The sequence below is a fragment of the Chenopodium album genome, chromosome 16 (assembly GCF_948465745.1).
Source record: "Chenopodium album chromosome 16, dcCheAlbu1.1, whole genome shotgun sequence".
In the NCBI taxonomy this organism is placed as follows: domain Eukaryota; kingdom Viridiplantae; phylum Streptophyta; class Magnoliopsida; order Caryophyllales; family Amaranthaceae; genus Chenopodium; species Chenopodium album.
The window spans coordinates 5315182-5330829 of record NC_137849.1 but is presented as its reverse complement, the minus strand read 5'-3'; the positions used below and the strand labels follow the sequence as shown (position 1 = coordinate 5330829).

At 34.0% G+C, this 15648-nt stretch overlaps 1 protein-coding gene across 5 annotated transcripts; it reads left to right on the top strand.

The window, feature by feature from the left end:
• Window positions 1-102: 102 nt before the first annotated feature.
• LOC145586144 (uncharacterized) lies at window positions 103-11013 on the top strand. Of its 5 annotated transcripts, XM_081642888.1 has the most exons (15): window positions 1695-1762; window positions 1970-2024; window positions 2111-2152; window positions 2313-2387; window positions 2824-2912; window positions 3217-3241; window positions 4028-4066; window positions 5095-5218; window positions 5396-5526; window positions 5702-6059; window positions 6545-6657; window positions 7007-7208; window positions 7290-8012; window positions 8104-8175; window positions 10370-11013. In XM_081642888.1, the coding sequence occupies exons 5-15, from the start codon at window positions 2904-2906 to the stop codon at window positions 10692-10694; spliced, it is 2121 nt and encodes a 706-aa protein (XP_081499014.1). In that variant the 5' UTR covers window positions 1695-1762; window positions 1970-2024; window positions 2111-2152; window positions 2313-2387; window positions 2824-2903; the 3' UTR covers window positions 10695-11013. The 5 variants fall into 5 exon arrangements, with proteins under 5 accessions (XP_081499011.1, XP_081499012.1, XP_081499010.1 ...); XM_081642885.1 differs by lacking the exons at window positions 2111-2152; window positions 2313-2387 and adding an exon at window positions 103-235 and having other exon boundaries at window positions 1641-1762; window positions 5101-5218; XM_081642886.1 differs by lacking the exons at window positions 2111-2152; window positions 2313-2387 and adding an exon at window positions 103-235 and having other exon boundaries at window positions 1641-1762; window positions 6557-6657.
• The last annotated feature ends 4635 nt before the right edge of the window (window positions 11014-15648 follow it).

Here is a 15648-nt window from a genome sequence, read left to right as displayed (position 1 = left end):
ATAATAAGCCACATATAACTCGAATCCGAATTAGTTGGAGTCTACTAGACTCTCGAAAATAATAAGCCAAATTGCCAAAAATAATTTAGGTGGACACTAGGTTATTCTTATTGCACACATACTCACACTCTCTCCATCACTAACGCTCTCTCTCTCTCTCTCTCTCTCTCTCTCTCTCTCTCTCATTACGGTTAAGCAGCAGCTGCCATTGTTGAACCGCGTGTTCCGTCCCTAGGTAAAACCCTAATTTTCTCTTCATCTATCTTTATTCCTTTGATCATTTGTAATTTGCTATTATTCGTTTTTCTAAAATTTCTCATTCGTTTAATCGATTTATGATTTCTGCTATATTCTAACTCCGAATTGTTCCGCTGTCACCATTTTATAGGTTTGCTGTAATTTTTTATGCTAATCAATGCCTAATTTTAGCTGATGTGGAATTGTCCAGATTTCTGCGATTGGGGAATTGTATTGGGGGTTTAAGGTTTAGGGTTCATATAATTTTGATGGATTATGGGTATGTTTTTGGTTGTCTGGTTTTCCTTATTATTATTATTATTATTTTTGTAGCATAGGTGTAAATGTTTTCAATCTATGTTGTTCAAAATGTGTATATAGGTTTTTATATGATGTTGGGTAGGAATTATCTTGTTCTTGGTTGGTGTCTGTTGGGTTCATGAGCTGAAATTGAAATTTTCTGATATTTTTGGTTTAATTTGGTGTGTTTGCGGTGTAACGGATAAACTCGTAACAGTCTGGACTGGACGGCAAAAATCTGAGTCTCATTCTGGTGTTTGACTGTGTCATTAGAGCAAAATCTGCCCAATTTTTCATTCACAAACAAGGAAACTGCGAATGTATGGGCACACATTGTGTAGTATTGAAGGGGGAGGAAGACGATTTGACATTTTTAGTTTGGTAGTTGGTGCTTGGTGTTGCTTTCTCATTGTAAAATCACATCACTTTGTAGCATGCATGCACGTATCTTAAGTTATGCTATTAAATTGTTGTCAAACAATTTCCCTAAGTGCTGTTAGGTAGAGAATTGTTGTGTTGTTTTCCATTAAGCATTTGTCAAGTGTAACTTGCTTTCTCATTGTAAAATTGCATCACTTTGTAGCATGCATGTAAGTATCTCAAGTGATGTTGTAATATTGATTTCAAACGGTTTCCAAAAGTGCCGTTAGGCGTCAGGTAAAAGATCGTTGTATTTTTTTCCATTAAGCATTTGTCCTGCTTAGTGTAACATTGAGAGTTCAAGAGAAATCTAAGTTGTGTCAATATTCGTATGTTTTGCCTTTCTGCTTCTTTTGTCAATAGTTTATAATTTTGTGGCTTTTGTTATATTCTCAGTGCACCTGTTTTGTTGCTCTATAAAGCTTTCGTATGAGTTTTGGGAATGAAACTTCTTATGTATCAGATAGAGTATTAAAACTAAGAATCCAATTTGGTGAAAGCTGGCCTTATATTTGCCATTTTTTTGGCTGTGTTGAATATTAATATGATTATTTTGTGTTTTAGGATTCTTATATCAATATGGTTATTGTTTTGTTAGTCTAGGAGATGCTTTAATCTGCCAGGTTGCTCAAATTTTCTTTCATTCATTTTGTAGTTCTTGAGTTTTATCTCTTTTGTAACAGAGTACAGGAAAACTGGCTTGACTTTTAGGCACCAGGAGGGAGATATGGCCAAGAAGAAAAACCCATTTGTTTTTTTGGATGTGTCTATTGATGGAGATCCATATGAGAGGATGATTTTTGAGGTACTATTTTCCATGTAACATAATTGAGTGCTGACAGGGGTGGTGTTAATGTGTTATGGCTGTTATCTATTTGATGACTTTGCCCCTATTGTCTGTCTACTTCATTTTTCCTTTGATTCTCTCGAGAAGCATTTTCGCAATGTTTTTTCTCTTTATACCTTTTATTGAAACCTAGAGATGTTAATGTTTAATGCTTTGTTTCTACAGCTCTTTACTGAAGCAGCTCCAAAGACTGCAGAAAATTTCCGTGCGTTATGTACAGGTAATAACTATGTGTTTTATTTCCTCCTTGTTGCTTCCTTGTCTTTGTTGATTCTCAAATTGCAATTTTGATATTGGTTTTTCCAGAACTATTCTTTTAATATATTCCATGAATGTGAACACAAAATGGTATGGCTGCAACCTCTTTTTTGTTTTGTGTTTTCATTTTGTTTTTTAAATTCAAAATTTGGTGCATTGTGGCTGGTTGTTTCACTGGTCTTGGTTATTTTTTGTGCTTATGCATCCATATAAAGCAGTGAGCTTTTCCATTATGCCATTTATTTGATAGTTATTGCTGGAAAATGGGAGGTCATTCAACTAGCGGTTGTTGGTCTGTTCCGTGTTTATACAACTTAATAAAGCGGTGAGCCTCCCCACTGTTATGCCATTTAATTTCCGAGCTCTTACTAGTAATTGGGAGGTCGGTTGTTATGATAGTAGATTGAGTGCTTTTGTAATCTTTCAAATGTCTGCATGGTTTTCTTTCATAGCGTATCCTCTGTGAAAATTGAAATTTGTGATGTTATAAATCCACCACTCAGGCCTATATTTGAGTTGAACAAATTTGTATCTACAGTTACTTACAAGAAATACAGATATTGCATTCCATTGCTGTTCATGGGTTGACTTTTAGTGGTGATGGTACCCTAATTCTTATAGCTTGTGTTGTTTCTTTGGATCTTTTAATTGCTGTTTTTATAATTACTCTATTATTATGGTTTTTTTATTGGTGTTATCATATTTAAGATTTAACATTTCGTTCAATCTTTTAAATATGAAAGAATTTTCTGAATTTCCAGGTGAGAAGGGAGTTGGCCCCAAGTTGAGGAAGCCCTTGCACTACAAAGGGACCTTTTTCCATCGGATAGTGAAGGGTTCTATGGCTCAGGTATCTTGGGTTTGATTTTTGCTCTTTAATCTTAATTGTATTCTTATTCTTCTCTTTATTATAATTTTCTGCCTGAACATGAGCTAGAAGTGGTCTTCCTGTTTCATTGGTGAGTTATCGTTGTTTATGCTGTAGGATACAGGGCTGATGGTCACACCTGCTTTTCTAATGATGTAGTTTTAAGGTTGTATTTGCTATGTTTTTTATCCAGCATGATTTAGTAAAGGTTATTTGCTTTGTACCTGATTATATACAAAAAAATTTCTTTTCTGATGATTAATTGATGTTTGTTCCTATTCTGTAGGGTGGAGATCTCCTCAGAAAAGAGGGTATGTGCTGTTTCCATACTTGATCTCTCTGTATCATGACTATACTCTGAACTAAAATGCTCTTTTTATGACTGACTGAGGCTGAAATATTTTGAAAAATGTAGTTCATTTCATGGCAGGATAGGGGATACATTGAGAAATTTTCATGTGTGCCTTTTCGCTTTATGATTGCAAATTTTACTGTTATATGGTTGTCTGTATGATACTACTATCTTCCTAGGTGTTCTCTTCCACCTAGTTGTAATATAAGTTGATCCTTTCCTGTTTTAAAAATATAGGGAATACATGAGAAATTTCCATGTGTATTATTTTATACTTCCTCCGATTTCTTATAATTTACTCACTTTCCTATTTTGAATGTCTCCTTTTAATTTGCTCGGTTGTAATGTACTATTTTTAGAATAGGGGCCCTTCTTATTACTTTCACAAATAATACCTTTTATATCACATTTACTTTTATTTCTCCAATATTAAATGCATTTCTTGGTAACCATGAAAAGCCAAGTGTATAATTTAAATGAAAAGGAGGGAGTTTAATTGAATGCTTATATTTTAACACCTGTGTTGTGACCCCTGAATGTCAATGCCCCCAGTTTGACAGTATTCTAGGCATGTGATATTATTGACCGAGTATTATATAAGTGGATAAAAGTTAGGATAAACATTCTTGGCTCTTGATTTCTTGTTTGTGAATGAAAAGTTTATTTCTTATTTGGCTATATTTTTGATGGTATGCCTTTTCTTGTTCTCAGGCTTGACATGCCTTTTTTCATCTGTATATTGCAGGTTCAGCTGGGGAAAGTATATATGGGGACAGATTTCCAGGTAAAGTTTTGACTTTTAGCGTAGCAACAACCTTAAGCCTTGAAGTGATTTGCTCTGATAACTGCACATTACTCTTATCCTTAAAAGATAGCCACATTAGAGTTATGTGTTCAATCATTTTATTATAACTTAATGTAACTTCCAACCGATAAAACAATCAAAGATAGTGTGCTTTGAACTCTAAATTTAAATGTTTCTTATCTATGGACAACTGAAGTACTTAATTATGTTCTCTTTTGAGGTAGAAATACAAAAACCTTAAGTGGTATAATATAAATGGGATTAGATGGAGACCATGGAGTTGGCTCACTCAATTAGCTGGCTGACAAGTTTAACAATATTAATTAATTAGTTAAGTTAGGGCTTGTAATGCAAAATCAGATGTTCAAATGCATGCGTTAATCTTCAAACTCATTCTTGGTGTGATAAACCTTGCCAAGTCATCACATCGAGAAGAATTATCATATGCTCACCCTTAAATTATTGGGTTATACTTATAGGTCCGAATGCAGTTATTTAGTTTTCCCGTTACAGATCTATAGTGAAATCTGTGCAACACTTGTGACTTTATGGCTTTCCTATGAAAGTAATCATATCTAGAAGAAAGAAAGAATAAACCTGTACACCCTTGTATTATTGGGTTATAGGTCCGATTGTAGTTATTTTATTTTCCCGTTTTTAAACTATACTGCAATCTCTGCAACACCGTGACTTTATGGCTCTCAATCCTGTTGCATTGTGAGGTCTGTAACCCACTCGACGACATATTCGTATGTATCTTAGTTTGACAAAAGTAAATGTTGAGGAATGAATAAAGAACAGCTGTGGTTGATGTATCCCGAGTCTTAACTTCTTGGCTTACTTAGCTGAGTTTGGTGAATGGCTGTGTGTATATGCATGCATTGAACACATGAATGTGTATTAATTTATGTACACCGTTTTTGTCTTATATGGCTGAGTACTAGAATTTTGCCAGTGTCATTGCTCCATGGTTTGTTTTTCGAGTCTTGAATAGATCTTCTGCATAGTTTCAGATGAGTCACCAAAGCTAAAGCATGACGAATCTGGTCTATTATCAATGTCTATTGCTGACAGAGATGTCCGTGGTTCTATATTTAGTCTTTTGTTCAAGGCTAATCAGAATTTGGACAGGTTAGTTTTCACCTTCACATGTATGATAATGTATGATGGAATGTTGATGTTTGGGACTTGTGATTTGACAAGGGAGCACACTTTTCTGGTTCTGTTATCCTTATATAGATAGATATCTATGTTCTGTGTAAATTGCCTAGAGATTGCATGCCTTAATGCTCCCTTTTTTTCTGGCAGAAAGAATATAGTGTTTGGGAAGCTTGTACATGGTCATGAAGTTTTGAAAAAAATTGAGGATGCAGGTGATGAAGATGGAAGTCCAGCTGTCACAGTTAAAGTTTGCAACTCTGGTGAATTGAGTGAGAGTGGTAAGCACTACTTGATTCTATCATGTGTATGTGACGTGGAAAGTTTATTGAATTTCTGCATCTTAATATTCCAGTTTGGATATCTCGAGCTGAGACTTGTTGGTTGTGATTATAATTCTGTCCATTGTTATCTTCTTGATCTATTCCATGCCAAATTCTACTCTGTGACATGCAGAAAAGAAGAAACTTGGTAAGAAGTTGGGAAAGGAGGCTGGTTCGGAGGCTTATAGTCATGAAACACGACGAAAGGGGAAGCATAAGAAGTCCTTGCGAGATAGAAGAAAGAAAAGAAGAAAATACTATACATCTGAATCAGATGGTTCTTCTGATAGTGATTTGGATAGTACGGAATCCGATACAGATTCTGAAACTGATGCATCCTCATCAGATGTCAGTTCCTCTAGTGATGACAGACGAAAGAAGAGGAAGAAATCTTCTAAGCGTGATAAATATAAACGTGGGAAGCGCAGAGATAGACGACGTGATAAAAAGCGCAAAAGGCATGACAAACGTTCAAAACGCAAGTCAAAAAGGTGATTTATTCTAGATTGTTAAAATCTATCTCTTATATTGTAATTGAGGTCAATGTTGCGTGAGGTCATATCCTCTTTTGATTTACTTGAATGTTTTGCAAGATACTATTTAGAAAAATTTCTGGTGAGAAATTGGAAATTCCTTGGACTTTATTATATTTATATTTATAATATAGTTGTGCAAAGATGTGATTTATTTGTGGCTATGATCATACGATGACAATTAGTAGTTTTTTTTTTTTTTTTTTTTTTTTTTTTTTAATTTTTTTGTGCCACATGTTTTCCATTTATCAGGTGAATGACCACCTGGCACTCCAGCCTCCCCTTTTGAGTTATTTTAAGTAGGGTGGAATTATTTTGCAAAAATATTCTATTGATTTGATTTGAGATGTGTGATCTTTATTCATCAACACGTACTCGAATTTATAGAATATGCTTTTGATATAGTGTTTAAGTCTTGTTGACTCTCTAATGTTGCGTTGAAGGGCTTCCGACAGTCTAAGTGACACTGACAGTGAAAGCACCGAGGAAAGCTCTGAGGATGAGGGTAATGCAAAGGACTTTAATCAGAAACACAAGGACGATTTGCAGAAAAATGGTATTATAATTTTCTCTTAGGATGTACCTCGAGTATTTCTGTATCTTAACCACTCTTTCTTTAAGTCAAGCTATAATTGTTCTATTGATCTTCCTGCTTGCGTTGAACTATAATTAAGATTCCATCTTTTGTGATTTTTAGTTCAATGCACATATTTGGATATGGTTATCCTAGAAAGTGCTGGCTGACTGGCTGTTGATTAGTTGTTTACATTTTGCAAGTTTGTACTGTGTGACCGTTTGCTCTTTTAATACTTATAACTTCCATCACCAACAATTGTTATATTGAGGCTTGTTTTTATTTATTTTTGTCAAGTGTACTTTGTTGTGTCTGACACTAGTATTTGCAGCTGGGGACCATCCTCCTGTGGTTGAGAATGCTGCCATAGTCAATCATCACAAAAGAAGCGAAGAATCTGATAAGTTTGATGAACTTAGATCAAAAACAGAAAATGGAGAGCAACGAAGCAATGGCTATGATAGAGATGCAAGATCTGGCAGAAATGAAGATAGACAGCCTGATGTGGTGGAGGACCACCCAGGAAAATCTAGGTCTACAATCAATTCTTCTTACATCTCTAGTCTTTATGCTTACCGATTCTTGCTGGTATTTTATTAAAAGTTGATGAGCAGGAGCCGGAGTGCAAGTCCTAAAAAGGCTATGAGTAAAAGTATGAGTATCAGCCCCAGGAGTATGAGCAGGAGCAGGAGCAGGAGTGTGAGCAGAAGTCCAAGTGTTAGCAAGAGTCCCCCTCCAGCTGTACAGAAAAGTCGTAGTGTTAGCCGAAGTCTAGTGAGAAGTGCCAGCAGGAGTCCAGCTAGGAGCCCTAGTAGAAGCCCAGCTAGAAGCCTCAGCAAATCCCCAGCTAGAAGTCTGAGCCAAAGCCCACCACGAATCCGTCCTCGACGAAATGCCAGTGTAAGCCCTGTCACGTCCCCACCTCGAAGAAGTCCCAGTGGGAGCTACCGAGGAGGCTCATCCCAGAAATCAATTGGCAGAAGCCCAGGACGAGTCGGCAGGAGAAGCAGTCCAAGCCCTGTTCGTTCTCGTAGAAGTGTGAGTCCTGTAAGATCTTCTCATAGAAGCTTAAGTAGAAGCTCAGGGCGAGCTCCATCAAGAAGAGTTGCTAGCCGTAGTCCTGTTAGGTCTCCGAGGCGGAGTTATCGTCGTAGCTACTCTAGAAGTCCTGGCCGACGAAGCCCACCTATTCGCCATAGGAGTATGTCAAGAAGTGCTTCCCCTGATGGGTCACCAAAACGTATTAGAAGAGGTAGAGGTTTTAGTGACAGATTCTCTTATGCTCGAAAATACAGGACCCCTTCTCCTGATCGTTATCGGTTTGGTGGCCGTGACAGGTACTGCTTCCTATAACTATATAAACTATTGAGGCCTTTGGGTAACTGTAATTCCAAAATATTAATTATTACATACTTGTTTACATTTTAGGTATCCCAGTTACGGAAGGTATTCTGACCGTTCTCCGAGGCGTTTCCGGAGCCCTAGAAGATCACCCATAAGGTATGTAGTGAGTATTATTGTTACCTTGGAATATTTACTAACTTGAAGTGGAAATTTTCTAAAATGATGCTCTGAAGTCAGGTTCTTAGTGACAGTTAGTTTCGATTGGTTAGACTGAGTATTATGATCATAAATTCTTGGGTTTACATAAATCTTGTAATACTTCGAAGAACCTGCAAACTTTTTTGGTTGACTTGCATGGGTGGGCTTATGCAGCTATGTGTCAGTGCAATCTGCCAATATGTGTGAAATATCAGATTGAAGTCATCTGTGTTTTGCCTAAATATCAAATATGTGTGAACTAGCTGGCTAGCTGGACTAAGTACAGTAGGGATCTTAACAAAATCGTTTGGCATCGTAAAAATGCACGTGGTTAAATAAAATAAGTTCATATCTGACCTGTGAAAGGAGCTTTGTAGCTTGGCAGAAGTGCATTACTGATCCAGTCTTGATTGCCTGATCTGGCACTTGATTTGTTGATTTAACCCAAAACTCTTGAGTACCTAAAGAGGAATCAAACCAACTCAAAATTAGCCAGACCCATGGGAAATGTTCCCAGAGTGCTAAACTGATTTTGACTTGACCAAAGTTAGAAAGGATCATATCATGTAAACAAGAACACCTTGAATCCAAGCTGGATTGAATACGAATCATTTATTTTAGTTTAAAAAATCAAGTATCTTCACAATCAAATATTTAAGGTACACAAAATGTACAAAACTTTGTGGGGAGTGGGGATTATAGTATTAGATAGAATATATAAGTTATATTCTTAATTAATAGTCCATTTAAAGTCCAAAACCATCAAATTTGTGGGGAGTGGGAACTATAATTCGTAGTATTAAATGGAATATATAGTTTCATTCTTACTTAGTAGTCATGACTTCTATAATACTCCCTCCGTCCCTTAATACAAAGCCTCATTTTGTTTTTGGATAAACCAAAATACAATGCCTCTTTCTATTTAAAGGTTGTATTTTTTGACATTATTACCCTTTTTTGATGAGTTGTCATCTTTTTTCCTTTACTTTTTTGTACTTTTAACATCAATCCCAAAACTTTCTCTCTCTATCTCTTCAATTTTTTTCAACTACTTTTTCTTTCTATTTCTCTCTCTCTAACCCCACATGCATATATGTACTTTTAATCATTAATTTTAAAGAATTTACAACTTTCTTAATTCCCGCGCAAAAACCAAAAGAGGCTTTGTATTAAGGGACGGAGGGAGTATATGAGCAAGGAATTCAATGTCCGGATCATCGAAGAAGAAAGAAGAGTGTATGATAAATATTAATTCATGGATATATATATACTCCCATATAGGTAATACTTGCCTAAAGCAATTTAAAATATCAACTACAAAGTACTGTTTTCATTATGTGTAGTAACTGTAGCTCTTGAACCTAGAAGAACTGGAAATTGGCTAGAGTGTAGAATTAGTTCCGTTGCTATAAAGATATTGGAGAGTAAAAGTGACAAAAAGAAATGTTTATTTGATAAAAAGTTGTTCCATGAGAATGTCCCTAATGAAAAAGACTAACATCTTCAGTGTACATGCTTTGTGTTAAATATACTCTGGGTTCTCAATGAAATAACAAGAGAAGATGAAATGATGATGTTAGTAGGTGTGATCAATGCTTTCATTTGGTTTTTTATATTTAACTTTTTGAGGGGGATGAGTGAAAACTTTGTACCTGGAAATTATCTCCTTTGTTGTGATTCCAAACCTCATGCACCATAGACCCATAGTGACCAATTAAGCTCTGTTTATGTTTAGTGTGAAAAACTTTACTCGTAATTTTGTGGATCCATTCCTTAGCAATGTAAGGTGTTCACAAGAGTGAAAGTCTTTTGTTGATGGTTAAATATATTAAGAGCTGTTTCATTCACAAATCTCGTGATACAAGTAGTGACTACCCACTTAGTAATTCCTGTGACCTAGTTCTTTCTTTTAATCATACTATATGATGATTCTGAATGTTGCATTATGTTGGCCTGGTTGCTGGCCTTTAGGCAGTTTCTTAACATTATGATAGGGTATTAAGCTTTAAGCTGTTTTTCTGCACACAGTCACACACCCCTAGTAAGGGAAACCCTGTGGGCATAGTTGTAGTTTGGGTAGTAACCTTTGCATTAATTTTGATCTTTCGCAATCTCCAATTCTTGAGGTCATTGTTGTATGCTTATTTCACAGATATAGAAGACGAAGAAGCAGGACAAGAAGTCCAAGTGTGTCACGCAGTCCACCTTACCGTCGTCGTTATAACCGAAGTCCCATTCAAAGTCGCTCTCCAAGTGATCCTCCCAGATACCGTGCATCTCCTCGTGCTGAGAAGCGGTTGTCTTCTAGTCGAAGTCGAAGCAGGAGTGCATCAGCTTCAGGGTCCTCTAAGGGCTCCCCACCTCCAAAACGAGCTAGCAAGGACAGGTCTCAGTCTAGGTCATCATCTGGCAGTCCACCAGGGAAAAAGGGCCTGGTCTCTTATGGAGATGGCTCTGCTGAGGCCAGCCCTAGGTAGAAAAGTAGCTTTTGAGATTCTGTGCATTCCTGCGCTATGATAGTTGTCCGGTGGAGGGTGTGGCCAATTTCACATTGTTTTGGTTACTCTTTTCGGTTGAGCATATCTGAGGCAAATTTATCTGTGGACTTTGTGATTAGTAGTGCTTGTTTGTTTAGTGTATGTCGAAAAAATAGATTTTACCGGATTTTGGTCTTTAGTTACAATAGGGTGTCCTGTACTCCTGTCTCGGTGAATATAATCATGTGAAACAATGTATGAAGTTAAGTGTTTTGACTCACATTGAATCCCGTACTGTTATTTAATTTGTTCACTCGTACATTGGATGTTATAATTGGTCTTTCTCCTAATGAATTATGTTTCCAATGAGATTTATTACAGTATTATAATATTTATTATTGATGATAGGTTATAATACCGAGTACGAGTATGATATTATACGAGTAAGGTGCAAGGTTAGTGTGATTAACATACGATCTTATTTTGTCATGCATTCCTGGTGAGATGGAGGAACGGTAATTAATAAATTGCCATTGTAAACACCTACTCCCCGAGACGAATTTAACAAAATTTTACATGACTATATTCGCTCTTATAAATAAACGGTAATATATGGTTAAAGTTTCCTAAATTTGACCCTAAAAGTGTCAATGGGGCAAAAATAAAGAGACGGAGAGAGTAATGTGTATCTCTAATTTCGTAATAATACAACAATAGAATTTTTAGAAGGCGTACAAATTGTGCATTTGTGCCATGTGAATTAAGAGGTTCAAATTACATTACAAATTATTTATCATTTCTAGTATCCATTATCAATTCCCGAAGGGTCATTACTGTACAAGCCATAAAGGGAGACATAAAATAAACTAGAGATGAGTTCCCTCCAAAATATACTAATGTAGTAAACTAGTCTCATAAAGTGGTATAAAGAGCCCTGAATAACAGTTGTGTAGATGAGAATTGATCTCGTGTTTAGGCTTCTAGGGTGTTTCGAAGAAAAGTTGAAAACATATTTTCATACCGTGTAATGGTTTAGGTTCCAAATCTCATTAGCAATATTATAGGTTATATGAATTATTGTTTCCATATTGATTTCATTATTTGAAGCTTACATGTAAGAGGAAAACAAATAAGTAATCTTATTACTTATCAAGATTAATTAAACAATGTTTCAAAAAAAAAAAAATTTACTTAAACAAGACCCCCGCATAATAATAATTTGATATTTAAATAAATATCAATATTCAAGCAAATTATTCAAGCCTTACCCTCAAAAAATAAATACAACCATTTTAATGAAACGAAAGGAGTATTCAAAAACATAATCGATCTCTACATACGTTAGTCTTCAAGCATGGACACATCATATTCCATTTCTTAGTTTGATTAATATTATTAATATATGACTTTTACACCTCTCATGACCTCCCCACTAAACTACTTACTAATTAAAATCAAAGTTAAGCAAATTAAGGATTAACAATTATATTGCATGAAAAGAACAACCCACCATCCACTGAAAATTAAAGTAACTCCCTCGATATTAGCTTCACAAAACATGTTAGATTCTTGTCTTTTCGAATATAAGCAAAACATGCAATCCTCTTAAACACGTTTTCTCTTTAGAATCTGTCCATTTATAAATTAATTAACTTAAAAAACTTAATCATTTATCAAATTTTAAGCCATGTAATTATGGTCCCCTCGGTCCCTTAATGATCCTATTAGTTGAAATTTCGAGACAATTAGTGAAATGTGTGGCTCTACAAATAGTTGTACCTATCATATGTGCAAAGGGACATATTCATAACTTTGAAGTGTTACACTAATCAAGGTTAACCGTGGCATTCGATGAACACGTGGAGTAATTATGGGTTGATTATACATTATTTAATCACAATTATGCCAAGATCATATAATATTCCATGGATCTAAACACATTTTTGACCATGCTCAATATAATTTATTAGTAGTAGTTAGTGTTCTGGCAGCAACATACACAGGCCAATTTTAGACAGTGGAGAACATGGAATCTAATGAGATTTGACTTTATTTTATGCACTTTATCTTACTTAGAAGCATATTATTAAAAAAAAAAAAAACATATAAATATATATTATATCAAACCATTTCATTAAGGAAAAATAAGAAGCACTTTAAGGTATGACTTTTTAGTTCCAATTTCTAATTTGAAGAAGAGGTATAAAAGGGTTGACATGTTTAGATTGATAATCTAAATTATTAATCCAAATTAAAAGGAGTTGACATATAATTTGTAAGGATAAATTTTGTGCACGTAGACTTGATTAATATTGGTTGCTTTATGATGTATATAAAAGTGAGCATCTTCTTCATATTATATTTAATTTGTAAGGATAAATTTTGTCATAAATGGACTATGAAATTGTAGGTTGTGGTAATCATTTTTAATTTCTTTTCAAAACCCAACTTTTTGATTATTAAATACTATGAATTCACCTTATGATGATAGATATTTTTTGTTTAGTTTATTTTCAGTAAAAGATGAGTTCCCATTAAGGATAGTGATCCTAGATCTTTATGTAAAGTTGTCTTATTCACTGATCATTAAATAAGCTAATCTGAGCTGGTTGTACCCATCGATAAAGAATTAACTTTTTTTTTTTCGAATGATTATACTAGTAAATTTATAGGTTCCATCCTATAATAATTGACAACAGCTTCTTATAATTATAAAGTAGTGCTCATCTTCTCTTAATATGGAAGAATTAAATCAATTAATATGTGAGTTTAACATAGAACCTAAAAATATGAACTTATCAAATCATCCAAGATAACTTACTATATAACAATTGCTTTAAGAGGTCAGCAGAAATAAAGGACAGCCCATAATTAAAGAGAGGCAAGAATTAGTGTTAGAGTAATTTAATTTATTGTGAAAAATATGAAAACTGTATGGCTTGACTACGATGAATAATAATGTATGATGTAGAAGTACAAATGACATTTTAGGGAATACTTTTACAATTATACAATACAAGTACTCCTTTCGTTTCATAATGTTAGTCTCATATACTATTTTGGGCGTTTCAAAAAGATCTACCCATATTGAATATATTTCATTTATAACTTGATTTTTTTTGGAATTAATTGGTTGTGGATTGATGACATGACTCCAAGTAAAGGAAATCTTTACCATAAATTATGTAATTATGACTTGTGATTTCCTAATAAAAAATCAAAAAAGTTAAATAAGGTAAACTAATTATGAATTATGTTGTACTTTAATGTTAGATTCCAAATATATTTCTTTTCTTATTTTATGTGATTGATTTCATATGGGACTAACATTATAAAACGGAGGGAGTATATGTTATACCTTGAACATGTGATAATGTATTTTCAAAGCAACAAAAGCATTTTGAACATTAAATTACATTATTCTGTATTGGTAAACAAAGTGTATTTTAAGATATTATTGTTGGACTCAGAGTTGTATACAAAACTCAAGATTGGGTTCCGTTTTTATCATTTACTTTTTGTGGATCCCTCCAAACCAAGAATAAATATATATTGTTAAAATAGTTTGGTGCATGTAATGTTGTAATAGTCACAGTCTAAATTAAAAACCGAAATCTACAAAAATGTTTAAAAAAACCATGTAAATATCAACTACACAAATCCTATAATTTAAGGCCTTTTGTTAATGCATGTATTTCGTGCATGTCTCAATATCCAAGCAAAATATTTATATTTAACCTTGGTATGAAATATCTATATAATTTTTAGATAACCAAAATTGCTCTAAAATTAGAAAAATAAAATCATTTTGGCTGGCTAGTTAGTCCACCAATGTGCTAGGTTTGTCACTACTCCATATAGGCCATATTACATGGGTTTGGTAATTGGTAGGGCAATTTTACTAGATAAGGTAGAACAGATTCTTATGTACAGTACATCACTGTTAAGTGGGTTAACAAATCAAATCATTAGCTGATTCTATGAGTAAGGTTAATGACAATGCATTTGATATATAGATTAATAGATATTAGTAAAGTTAACACAGTACTAGATAATTTACCAAGCTGCCAAATTTTGTAACAAGTAATGCAATAAAACAATGGGTAATTATTCTATCTTAACCCACTCCTTTTTTTTTTTTTAATCAGGTTTGATCGGCACATTTGCCAAGACGCAAATTTGACCATTAATATCTTTAATTGTTAATTAGTAAAAATTATAACTAAATTATATTATGAAACTAGACATTATGACGAATCTAACAATATATTAAATAATAACATTTATTTATTTTATATAGGTGAAAAAATTAAGTCAACCATGATATGTAAATAGTGCAAAAATCAAAGTGATGCATTTAAAAATAAACAAAGAGTATATTTTAGCATTACATTAACATGGCTGGAATCCACTAGAGCTTGGATAATAACACAAACACTATAATAAGCATCACAAAGTACTACTCCCTCCGTCTTCTATTAATAGTCTTTTACGGGCATTTTTCACGAGAATTAATAAACACAAATAAGAATAGTTAAGTACATTGAAAAAGTAAATTGACATTGGTATGCAAAAAAGTAGAAAGAGAAAGTAAGAAAAGTACACGGGAAAACAAAATTTACATGGAAAAGTTAAATTTGCACAAATATTGTTGCAAATTGGAGGGAATTTTGATAAAAAAATTAATATTAATGTTTGTTGGAAAAAACAAATGGGGTGAACATTTTAGGACTAAAATTTGCCCATAAAGGACTATTATTTGGGAACGGGGGAGTACAAGTCTACAATATGTCAATAACTCAATAGATAAGTAAACCGTAACATAACCAATACTCCTACCTCTATTTCAAATTACTTGTAACGATTAAACACTTTCTACTCACACTGTTATGTTAAATTGTTCTAAATAATGTTACACAAACCGTATATATTCCTATATGTTAAAGTGACCATA

Excerpts from the sequence above, each read along its gene's own strand:
- LOC145586144 (XM_081642884.1), top strand. The coding sequence starts at position 1,685 with ATGGCCAAGAAGAAAAACCCATTTGTTTTTTTGGATGTGTCTATTGAT. Across the intron at positions 2,913-3,216 it reads TGAAGGGTTCTATGGCTCAG|GGTGGAGATCTCCTCAGAAA; the intron begins GTATCTTGGGTT and ends CCTATTCTGTAG. Across the intron at positions 6,060-6,544 it reads TCAAAACGCAAGTCAAAAAG|GGCTTCCGACAGTCTAAGTG; the intron begins GTGATTTATTCT and ends GTTGCGTTGAAG.